The sequence below is a fragment of the Lissotriton vulgaris genome, chromosome 10 (genome assembly GCF_964263255.1).
Source record: "Lissotriton vulgaris chromosome 10, aLisVul1.2, whole genome shotgun sequence".
NCBI lineage: Eukaryota > Metazoa > Chordata > Amphibia > Caudata > Salamandridae > Lissotriton > Lissotriton vulgaris.
The window spans coordinates 888714895-888727377 of NC_141698.1; the positions used below are offsets into that span (position 1 = coordinate 888714895).

Below are 12483 nucleotides of genomic sequence, written 5' to 3' on the forward strand. Positions count from 1 at the left end.
CATTCTATCTGGAGCGTACACAGCAGTTCCGGGTGGATGATCAGCTTTTTGTTGGCTACGTGAGCGTCAAAAAAGGTCGGGCTGTGCACAAACGGACTATCTCCCGGTGGGTCGTTCTGTGCATCAAAGCCAAGAAGGAGCCTCCTGTGGGGCTACGTGCCCATTCGACCAGGGCAACTGCAGCCACTACTGCCTTGGGACGAGGAGTTGCCTTGTAGGACATTTGTCAGGCAGCTACATGGGCCTCGCTGCACACGTTTACCAAGCACTACTGCCTTAACAGTCAGGTCCGGAGAGACCGCTTTTTTGGCCGTACTGTGCTCCGTGACTTTCTGGTGTAATCTTGTTCACAGACCCACCACCATGGTTGGTATTGCTGGGGTATCTATTCTAAGGTAAAGAATCTATTACTAACGTGTCTCTTTCAGATGCACAAGTTAATTCTTGTGTAACAATATATCTGTAAGAGATATTAGTTAGTGATAGATTCCTTACCACCCCACCCATCCTCCCCTTTCTGCGAACTGATTACTAGGATTTAGGTCATCCCCTTTTAGGGCCCTAGTTACATGCACCAATGGTCAGTATCTTGCATGGTTCTACGTTTCGGCACAGAAACTCATGTACAGCGCCCTATGCCATGTAGTGGCAAAACCAGAGCTTTCTAAGAGACCAGAGTAAGGGGCAGGAATGGAGCAAAATGAGAAGGAAAATAGGAAAGTGTCATGGGGAGTGGGTAGGGACCATGTTACGTCATGAAGATTTCTTGTGTACAGCTGGGCACATCCTTGCAAGATGCCTGACATTATTGATGGCTGTGGGCCTTGGCAGTAAAGATCTTGGGGCCAGGAGTTGTTACCAGGTAGGCTATGTTCAAAGTGGCTAGAATCTGTCTTGACTTTACTGTGCCCAGCAAAAGGTGACTCATTTGATGAAGAACGTTTGTATGAACATTACTAGCAGCAGTAGGTTCATTGCAGATGTAACTTGGAAAAGCTTACTGTCCATCCTCTAAGATCTTGTCATGAGATATTCAAGGGTAATCTTTTATTTTCCCATCTGGGGTGTAGAAGTGATATGCGGTTACGTAGAATGGGATGTTGCTTGTGAGCGGCAGTGTGTGGGTCTGTAAGATGATGGTGGGTATATGTAGATGGACTCGCATCTCATGAAGACTACATGAGATCTAGCAAATAAGTGGTTCTTGTGGGGGCTATGTGATGGTCTTTCTGAGCTTTTTTAAGTACAGCACTTTACCCTGTAGACGCTTGTACCATGCAGATTCTGATACAAGGCACAGGAGCAGCACGGAGAAAGATGGATGTATTCCTTATGAACCCCTCATCTACCAGACCAAGTAACCACCTGCTCTAAGAACTCCCTCAACTTTCATCTCACACACCACAGTCATATTCTCATTACATCTCTCCATTCTATATTCCAGGCCCACAGGCCACACAACAGCTACCCAGAATATTGCAGATAACATGGGATTTCATGAAAGTGCTGTATGATTACATAAGAGAGAGTGAAGGAGAGATTGGTAGGGAAACAGAAGTAAGGAAAAGGGGGAAAATGGATAGGGAGAAATCATGTGAAGTAGAAAGGAGAGAACATGATATTATGCCATGTCATTGATTTTACATAAAAATTTCCAGCATTGCATTGCTGCGAAAATGTTTAAACAAAATAGCTGTTTTTGTTATGAAGTACAGAAAGTGTGTATGTTTATACATAGTTATAAAGGTGATTGTGAAAAATGGGCTCTAGCGAGTGAGGTCTTTATGTGTAAAAAGGGGCTTATCTATATTTAATACTCAAATCATGCATTGTAAGACTGTCTTCAATCCTGGTTATCGTCACGTTTCACATAGCTACCTAAATTTTTGTAACCTGTATAGATCTGCATATCTAACTCCACCATTCTTCTTAGACATCATAATGGAATGGTCAAAACGCAGTACATCCAGGATATTTTTTCCTGTGTAGATGTCTTTTGAGAACAGTGTTTGTTAATATTCCTTTTTTTTCTAAACATTTTAAAGGTATTAATTTTAACTTGTACCTGGATATATCCCTTGACAGGTGTTGGCGATAAAATGTATTAAAATATTCTAACTCTGTTCAACCTGCATTTTACTTTATTCCTCAGAATTATTGTGTATTAGCGACATGCAGGTACAACATTCAAGGAGTTCTTTGGTAGTTGTTTCCTGGAAGCAAAACATACTTTGTGATTGGTTGATGATTACATTGTCCTATCATAATACTTCTAATTCCATACTTCTGGGCCTTTGGTGCATCCTGACGACCCCTGAAGCTTGTCGTCTCTGGTCCCATTCTCTTCCAATATTCTTGCATAAATTAACTGGTCCTAAAATTACTCATGCTAAATACCAATAAAATGCGGAAGAGTGCTGACATTTTGCAAGAGCTATAGTGCAGCTCCTCTAGGTACCCTTATAACTAACAGTAATACCAATCAGACGAATCAGTGCTCCACTTACTCTGTATTTGTCCAGCATTGTTATATGAACGGAAAAGACTGCTGCGGCCGTTATTGATAAAAGAACAGATAAGGACATGCAGATTAGCAGTAATAAAATGTTTAGGAGGGTCAACAGTGCAATTGGCATGTAAATCATTAAAGCTTTTGAGACTAGCTGCAAAAACGCTAGAAAAGAAAGACACGGAACTGCACTCAGAAAATGTATAGACTTTTATTTCAAAGAAAATACAAGTACAAGAATCCGACTTCTTAAGCTAGAACAACTCCATACGACTAAAAGGCACTAATCGCACCTTCGCTTCCTTTGTTTTATTGACCAAAATGTTTAAAATTAAAAGTTTACTAATTAACCAGTATTTATATATGAATTTTAAGTCACAAGTGCTCATGTGTTTTTAGCGGTTAACCCGCTCTTTGTATGATTTAAACCAAATCTAATAAAGCATTTTTTTTACTTACTAACAGTTATCATCTTAAGGCTTCACTGAAAAAGCAGGTTTTTAGATGTTTTCCAAAAGTTGAGAACTGGCGCAGCATGGCTCCAAAAATTCTTCATAAACCAACACCTGTATACCCACGGAACTGCTTACAAGTTCTTTCAACTGGGCACGTCCTTTCAACCTAACATTCATTCACACATTTATTCTTTTCCCAGGATTCAGTATTGCTTCAAAAGGGAGTCGCGGTGCTATAGTGGAATGCCTGAACTAAACTTTATACATTATTTACAACTGCAGTTTTTATTTCAAAATACCATGGTTTTCACTAAAGTAAGGGAAATAAATCACCCCACTATTCATAATTAATTTGGATCTGCTAGTAAAAGTTGACTGAAGGAAGTATCAAGTCCAGCTTAATTCTTCATTTATTTAATTTTTATTCTCGAAATTTCAATTCACCTAGCATGATCTTTACGTTTAAAGACTAGAAAAAGAATTTATTTTTGCAATAAAATCCTGAAAGAAAAGGTTACATTTTCAATAACATTAATTTATTAGCAATGACAGCAAAAGGAAATAAGACTGTGAAATATTATCCAAATGAAGAAACAAAGACATCAATACAGAATGCAATAATCCCAAACGGAAACCTCTCTGTCTCTCTCTCTCTCTCTCTGGACTTCGCACCCATTCAAAAGTTAAAGTCGAGAAAATGTCGAAGTCCCTGCGCCTCAAGGAAAAATTGCGCAGACCAGCAGCATCTCGGGGTGCAAAGATCAAATCTAAAAGCGAGCTTTTTTCAATGTCCCAAACGTCCTTTTTTTATACCCTTTTTCACTAACTTATCTGTCTAAATTCGTAACTCTTAAGTTCTGAAATGTCTGTGATTGGTCAAATTGGAGTCGGATGAGCATCATCTCAACTTTCTTTATTTAAATTTCTGCACAGTCATCATCACGTTGCTGCAACTGGGGTGTCATTGTCTAAAATTTTGACTTCCATCGAAGTGTCCTTTAAATTGATATTAGTCTCTTAATTTCCATGGGTAGAATATTTGCTTCGCTGTCATCTTGGCTTAGGCCTCATAAAATGGCCACGCTGTCCTTGGCCCACACTGTTCAGTCACAGGCAGCTTGCGTCTCCGATTCTGGCGCCTGCACACTTCTGTCGCCATCTCGGAATTTCAATCAGCCTCCATTTTTTTTTTCTCATGTGCTCGCTTAGGCCTTAATTTAAAAACTATCACGGAAACAAACACAAATAGATGTAAGTTTATGAAATTAAGCCCTTTCTGTTTACCTCCCCCCTTCTAATGAAAACCCAGTTAGTATTTACCTAGCTTTAAGTGATATTTATGCGTAATTTGACTTACCAGTCTTCATGATTTATGCCACAAATAAACAGACAGTAGCACATTCATGCATTTTCTTTTTAGATTATAATATATACGTACATTTTATGGCACAAAATTCGACAAATTAGTAAATTATTGCTTCTGCAAATTAGTATCCCACGTGTATTTGTGTATGCAATTTTAAAAACCACACGTTTAGTACTTGTCACTGTTATGGAGAGTTAACTTTACAAGGGGTATACAAAAATTTTGTTTTCCACCTTGCTCCATCAGAATTTATGCCTTCATCCTGGTTTCAGTGATAAATGGTTTCCAGTGCTCTAGATGCTGAATAGTCAAGGCTGCAGGGCCTGTCAAGGTTGTTAAAAAGGCACTGTTGCAGATTTAGCCCATTGAAAAATTCCCATAACTGTTTTTAACACCGAGAGACTTGAGGGTTAGATCAAACTTGAAGGCACTTCACATGGGCGAGGGACTTAACATGGGCGAGGCTGTTGTGGATAAGGTAAAGTAGGAAAAAAGAAAAGAGCACGTTAATGTGTTTGCAAAGCTGAGCAAATGCTAGTGTAATGGACGTTCTGAATGTATCCAACTAATTGGCATCTATGCATAGAAAACGTTTTTTTAATGGTAATGGCTTAGTTACTTTATTTTTATTTACTCAGGGAATACCGACTTCTGGAGTAACACATTCTGCATCCTATCACAACACAGAAAGCTCTTCGAGTGGTGAGATACCGTTTTTTCCCTAACATTTTTATTTCTTTGCGATTTATATGTTTAAATAAAATGATTTCTGATTATTTGAACGCTTTTCCTTCCCTGTTAGATGCTGGGTCTGACTGGAGTTTAAAAGGAGAAACTGAAGCTACTTCCGAATTGCTTCCAGATAAGATAAAGGTAAACCTTGAAGACTATTCTTGCACTTTAGAACGCTTTACAAAACCTTGGCATCTCCTTTACATATTTTTATCTGAACTAGGTGCTTTTTCTAGTTTCAGATTTACTCTGAAATTAGCACCTTCCATGCTTTCACGTTACAGGGATTGACCTTGGGCAGAGATCTGTTTATGCACACATGCAGCTATTTACCACCAGTTTGTTTAACACCAAGTCATTCTGGACAGTTCTACAGGCCCAGGCCCATGAATCTAGGCTATTGCTTTTACCCTGGTATTTTCGCTATTCAGTTTTTTCTCAAATCAGATCTTGACAGATTGGGTGTCTAGAATTATGTATTTTATTATTCACTGTTTTACAGCAGTAATACCGTTTCTCTGTCTCGTCTGTGAGGATGACATGCCAGGGGAGGGTTATGCATGGAGATTGAGGCGAAAGACACCAAAACTTTCTAAATGCTGATTTTTCGTAGATTTCTCCAGGTTGGTTCAAGGCTGTATAAGTGTTGCAGGCGTGTACCTTTATCCACTCCCGAAGCCTCAAACTCTGCTACAAGTCCATGTTGTAGTGGGAGGGAGTTGCTGAGAAGTGAACATTGAACGGGCAGAGTTATCCTGCCAGCTTGTCTTTTACTGAGCTGCACATACAGCCAGTAGCTTGTGTGCCACCGACCTTAGGTGTCTGCTGGGCTGATGGGGTTAGAAAGAGTTGCCATGGCTGTTTGTGGCCTTTCCTTAATGTGTGGTGCCCGTGAGAGCTACTGCAGGGGTTAGCTCTCCGTGCATCACGTACTGTATTCAGCTGGATCTGGTTGACTTTGCTCATGTGCAAGGTGTTGCGAAGCGGCCAACAGCCAGCAATCTACTTGTCATTTCTCATCTTCAACCCTATTGATTAAGGCAGGGGTCTCCAAACTAGTCCTGGAGGGCCGGATCCATTCCAGATTTTTAAAATTACTACATGTATCTCAATAGGGATATCCAAAAAATCTGGCATGGATCCGGCCCTCCAGGACCGGTTTGGAGACCCCTGGATTAAGGCATTCTGTGAGCATAAGCACTGAAACAGTCTTTTGAGTGTTTTCGATCTATCAGCCTAGCAAATCCAATTGAACAGTCCCTTTGTTGAATCTGTATAGTAAAACTGCTAGGTCCATTAGACAAAAGCTAATTGACGTCGTTCACGTGGAGGCATTCCAGCATGCAAATAACATAGCATTCGACATATTTGCTAATGATAGATGAGTCTACTGGAAACTGCTTTTAGAAATTAGTGGCAATACATCCTTTGTTCTCTAAAGTATTGATTGAAATTATTTGCATGATGTACAGCTGTTGACTTTTTTGGAATGCAAAAAAATACTGTAGGACTTATGTTGGTAGGATTTCACCAGAAATTATGCTCTTCTCAATATCCGAAACTCCCTTGTTTTCCCTTCTTTGCTCTTGAGCATTGTCAGAGTGTGAACATGTAACATTCTCATTGCGTATTGTTTTTTTGGGCACATATTTCAGTTTCCAGGTCTAATATTTTAAAACACTGCAGGACCTAAAGAACACCCTTTCTGTATTTGATCTACATATTACAACTTGTCTGGTTCTTGCAGCAGTTTAGTTTTTTTGTAATTGCATAATAGCCGTGTTCTGAAGTCTCCAACTTTTCTTTTAGTATACATGTTATGGTATGGCTTATGCATGTCAACATATCCAATTTTATCTCTAGGGATTCCCTGCTCCCGATGTAGTATTTGTAAAGCTTTGGCTTGTTCTATAGCATGTGCTCTGTCTGTCTCTAGTTGTTATTAGCCTTCATCTCCACAGTTAACACAGCAGTGGTGTAAACATTAGGATCTAGTTAATTGAACTTGTCTATCTTGATCTCCAGCTGAAAGTAAGATCTTTACTTTACCTTATAAACCTCAGATAGACTATAAATGAGGTGCAAGAAACAGCCCAGAAGAAAAAGAAGAGAATGCTGACATACAAAGAGAAGAAGCATCTGGAGAAAGGAAAGAAATTGCAATCCTAAGATGAAACATACAGCATATTCTTAAATCTGCCATTGCACATCAGCAAGCTTTTTAGGAAGCAACCTATCAAGGGTGGCAGACAGGTCATTGCGTTCTAGTATTTCATGCTGAAGCAGCTCCTTACGCGTACAATGTGGTCTTGTGATGCAGAGGTTCCGTTTGCTGTCTTTATGGGGTACATATGAAGCAGTGCTTCATTTGAGCAAGTTGTTGCTGGTGGGGCCCACCAGCACTTATTTTCCTCCATCAGACTTTCACCCAACGCAAGAGAGATTAAAACACACAAACGGAAAATAAAGAGGAAGAGACAAACAAAAAAGCAGGAATGAAAAAGCGCTCAAGAGTGAGTTAAAGAAGGGGGGCGTGGCCAGCAGCCTAGAATGGCGGACGTGTCTTGGTGAGGCTGCGATCGCACGGGGCCTATTTATCCTGACCAAAGCGGTGGAGGTGCTCCTGTGCAGTGGAGACAGTGCAGGGTCGAAGCGCTGATACCTCGGGAGGCTGCTGCGCCCAAGAGCAGAGACAACGGGGGCTGGTACTGAGGAGTGACCTGGCGGTGGAGCTCCCGGAGGCGCGAAACTGACTGCGGCCTTGTCGAGGCCTTGCGCCATGGAGGTCCCGGCGGCGAGGCTGGCGCTGCGACAGGAGGGCCGGAGCCGGCCAGGGAGCAGCACAGCGGATACGGGGACAGAGGGACCGGCCTTGCGGGTCCGCAGGCGAAGCCGGAAGAACGCCCAGAGGTGGACTGCGGACGTCCGGAGGGACTGGACGGCGCGGGGTGGACTGCAGGGGACAGCCGGGCGTCAATGGCTTACGAGGGCATAGGAGGTGCCCCGCCCCTCTTTTCCGAGTCTCCGGGGCTCCGGACAGGCGCCCACTGCCCGCGAATACACACAGTGGGACGCCTTGAGTGAGGCGGGCTTCGCAAACACGGCGCAGCGCCTCGGACTTACCGGAGGCTGGAGCGGCGGGAGTCTGGGCCGCAGGGAGCCGCACTGGACATTCGGCGGAGCATCGGTAGGGGCCCTGGATGGTGCGCGGAGAGTGGGCTACCCTTCAGGATAGCGCTGCGGCGCCCGGCATTTACACTCCTGCCTGACTCTAAGATGGCGGCCGCCGGGACATGCAGACGTGCGCAGCCCGCTCCCGTTTGAATTTGGCGGCAGATAGCGCGTCCTCTGCTCGGGACACCGGTGGCAGGTGGAGGACCCCCGGGTACGGCTCCCCCTTGGTGATCCCGGCGCTCACCCACTGAAGGAGCTGATGCTGAGGTGAGGAGGCCCCCTGCACCCGGGGCGCACTGACGCTGAGTGCGAGTAGACGCTGGTGCAGGCGTCCCGCTGCAGATCGGCTGGGGCCTGCACTCAGCGACTTGGCAGCTACTGTTCGCTGTGACGCCTGCGGGGAACCTGGGAAGCAGGTGAGGCCGAGGGAGCGCAGACGTTGGTGAAAGTGGAGTGACTGGCTGGGGTGCCACCGAGGATCCTGAGGTGTGCACGCACGTGAGGCCGGGGGGAGCAGCGGGCACGCGTTCCCGTGCCCCCTTGGGGTCAACTGAGTGACGGAGGAGCCCATGGAATAAGGCCCACAGGAAGCGGCGGTGGCCCACCTACACTGGGTGCATCCCACAGGGCGAAACGTGGGCGAACTTGGCTAGCACCGCCCTGAGCCCTGCAAGGTCTCTGAGCCGCGAGTGCGTGGCGCGCCTACACCATCCCCGGGGCCGGGCTGACATTCAGAAGTGGGGCTCTTGCAGAAAAGTCCTCTACAGGCCCGTCGGAGGGTGTGGGCCCACATGTAAGACTACCTGCACGCGACCCAGAACACCGGGGGGGAGCGCAGGGCATTAAAGTCTGCACAGGTGAGAACGGAGGTGTCCGGAGCAGGTCACTGGAGCTGACCGAATTACTGCGGTGACTGGCCCTGGGTGGATCCCTTCAGGTGGCTGTGACGGAGGTGCCAGGACAGGTCGAGGCCCCCCCCCTTCTTCGCAGGCTGCCGCACCGCGTGGGCACTTCCATGACCTCGGCACAGCAACTGGTGATGGGGAAGTGAAGGGACAAGATGAAGCAGCAACAACAGGCAGCAGGGGACACAGGTCCGACTCAGGAAAGGAACAGAGGGGACTCGGAGCTCACGATGACGCTGGCTGCCAAGATGGACTCGGTGCTCGCGGCGGTGGAACGCATCGGAACAACTCTGGCACAAACCAGACGTCCCTTGAAGCGCGGATGGACAAAGTCACATCCGACTTCACGCTTCTGCACGCCGACCATCGCAAGCTCTCGGAGGAGGTGGTTACCCAGCGCCAGTTGGTCCAAGCAATGCAGCCTATGGTGCGCAGTCATGCCGCGGCGCTCCAAGATCTGGTGGAGAGGGTCCAGGCGCTAGAAGATCGGGCAGAGGATGCGGAGGGGCGCTCTCGGCGAAACAACGTCCGGGTGGTTGGACTGCCGGAGGGAGAGGAAGGGAAGAATCCTGAGAGGTACACGGAAGGGTGGCTGCAGGAGCTCTTGCCACCTGGAACGCTGTCCACACACTTTGTGGTTGAGAGAGCGCATAAAGTGCCGGTGCAGGCACAGCGCCCGGGGACACGGCCTCGCCTATTTCTCTTTAAGCTCCTTAACTACCTGGACCGTGACACGGTGCTCCGCGAAACCCGGAAACTGACCGAACTCAAGGTAGGCAACAGCCTGATTTCACGGCGACGGTGCAGAAGCGGAGGAGCACATACATGGCCGTGAAGCGACAGCTACGGGAACTGGAACTGCCTTACTCCTTGCTGTTCCCCTCGCGCCTCCGGGTGGTCACCAAGGAGGGCACGCGATTCTTCGAGGCCCCATCTGATGTTTGGGACTGGCTGGAGGAGACCGGGCGGTGGTCAAGGACGAGACCCACTGGCCCAGAGGTCGGAGGCTGGCAGGAGCAACGGTCCAGGAGACGGAGGAAAGGGGCCAGACTGAGCGGGTACCCGGGCCCGGCTGCCTCAAGCCCGGAGCGGATGAGACGAGAGAGGCAGAAAGCGCTGGCGGCGGTTGCAACACTGGGAGTGGCCAGGTCCCCCGACCACATGGAAGCTCAGCAGCCGAGTGATCTGGATGTAAGCGGCGCCTCCTCCCCGTCCATGGTGCTGTCAGAGGATGCCAACTTGCCAGGGGTGACGCAGCAGACTTCCTGATGTGACTATGAGAGAAACCCTGGCGGCAGCACTGGAGGCCATCGCCTGACAGTCATTGAACATGGGGGGATAACATATCCTTTGACTGTCTACTATGCAGAGAACTGCTGAAGTGGGGCGCTGGCACGGAGACATGGGTGCTGGGTGGGGGGGGCGGTGTCTGGGGGTTGTGGGGGAGCGCTTCAGCAGGCGGGTAGGCGAGCTGGACTTACAGGGCGGGCGGCGGGCCGAGTCCCGGGTTCGAGTGTGTGAGGAGGGTATCCTGCGTACTGTTTGTGCAGTGCACTGGCCATCCTGGAGCACCTCCCAGATACACATAGGCCCTGCACATGGGAGTAACACCGACATATTGCTGGCTACAAAGCCCACTGCACGACCACAGCGCTGAGACTACGACCCATTGAGGGACAGGCACACTGTTTGTTTGGACGAATGCCCCGTTGGGTGTTCGCCCCACAGGTTTTGTTGTTTAAAGTTAGCTATACGGCGCAGATGCCACATGCAGGCAAAACCCCCCCGTGCACCGGCCGCTGGCCGAGCTTGGTGCCCTCACTGCCCTCTGGCTCACAAGAAAAGGCAGCGCAACACTATCAATGGCAGGCACTAATATCATAACATGGAACATCCGCGGAATGCACACCCCAGCGCGCCGTTATCTCTTTCCTGTAGCGCTACTGCAAGAGACGCATATGTCCCGTGCAGAACTTGGGAAGCTCCGCAGGAGATGGAGAGGCCAGATATACGGCACGGAGTATTCAGCGCATGCACGCGACACACTAGTCTGGGTGAGGGCTGGGGTCCCGTTTGTGTGTGAGGAGGCGCAGGTGGATCAGGAGAGCAGGTACTCCCTGGTTAAGGGGAAGCTCAACAGGCAGATGATACTGCTGGGATCCTTATACGTCCCCAACACTGGCAAACAGTCCTTTCTGGGAGCCTTGAATTGGGTCCTCCACCCCTACGCGGGATTCCCATGGCTGTTAGGTGGAGATTTTAACATGGTATTGGACACGCATCTAGACCGGTCCTTCCCCCCGCTGCGCTCCGCGCCGGTGGCGTCCAATGCGCAGGCGCTGCAGGACTGGCTTGCCCACTGGGAGATCTATGAACTCTGGCTGGTGCAACACCCCACCGATAAAAAATGCTCCTATTATTCAGCGGTGCACGGCCTGCATGTCCGCCTGGACCGCATAGTGGGCTCTCAGTCACTTCTTCCACTCCTGACCGAGACGTTATACTTAGGCAGGACGCACTCCGATCACAACCCCCTGTTATTTCGGGTTTGCTGGGATGCAGGTCGACTGCCGGTACCTGTGTGGAGGTTGCAACTGGCAGCCCTGGAGGACGCCGAGTTCCGCTCCTCGTTGGGCACAGCCATTCTGTCCTACTTTGAGGGTAATGCGGAGTCAACGGCCGACCCGCTACTGGAGTGGGACGCGCACAAGGCGACCATTCGGGGGCACTGTATCGGCGCCACCTGGAATATTCGCAAGTCGGTGTCCGATTCCCTGGCCAAACTGGAGTCACAGCTCCTGCAGTACAAGAAGGAGGGCGAGGGAGCCGGAAGACATTCGATTCGGCTGGAGGAGCTGAGAGAGGAGCATGCAGTCTTATTGGAACGGCTGAAGTGCCATAATAATGCAGCGCACACGGCCAGGACGCATGCCAAGGCGGACAGAGCTGGGAAGCTGCTGGCCTGGCTGGTGCAGCGGTCAGACCGGGGAGCGTTGGTGGGGGCCATTCGCGCACGGGGAGGGGAAATGGTCTACACGTATAGTGAAATCCATCAGGTGCTGGTTGTATATTATAAGCACCTGTACGCAGCCCGCGGGATTGGCTCCAGGCGCGCGCTGGAGGAGTTCTTGGGCCTGGTGGGGCTGCCTAGCGCAACCGACGCCCAGAACGGGACACTCTGCGCCCCGCTCACCTTAGAGGAGGTCAGGGAAGCAATCAGGCCCTGCATCAGGGAAATCCCCGGGGCCGGACGGCCTGCCAGCTGAATACTATAAGGCCAACAGAGAGATTCTGGCGCCTTGGCTTCTCGGGCTATATAACGCAGCGATTGATAAGGATAGG

General features: G+C 48.6%; 1 protein-coding gene across 3 annotated transcripts in view; it reads left to right on the top strand.

The window, feature by feature from the left end:
* The window catches only part of AKAP9 (A-kinase anchoring protein 9), a 1796561-nt gene that overhangs the window by 1546149 nt on the left and 237929 nt on the right, over positions 1 to 12483 (top strand). For all 3 annotated transcript variants that reach the window (XM_086941844.1, XM_086941845.1, XM_086941846.1), the window contains 2 exons: positions 4969 to 5032; positions 5133 to 5203. In XM_086941844.1, coding sequence (XP_086797970.1) covers positions 4969 to 5032; positions 5133 to 5203 — 135 coding nt within the window. The remainder of the gene's footprint in view (positions 1 to 4968; positions 5033 to 5132; positions 5204 to 12483) is intronic.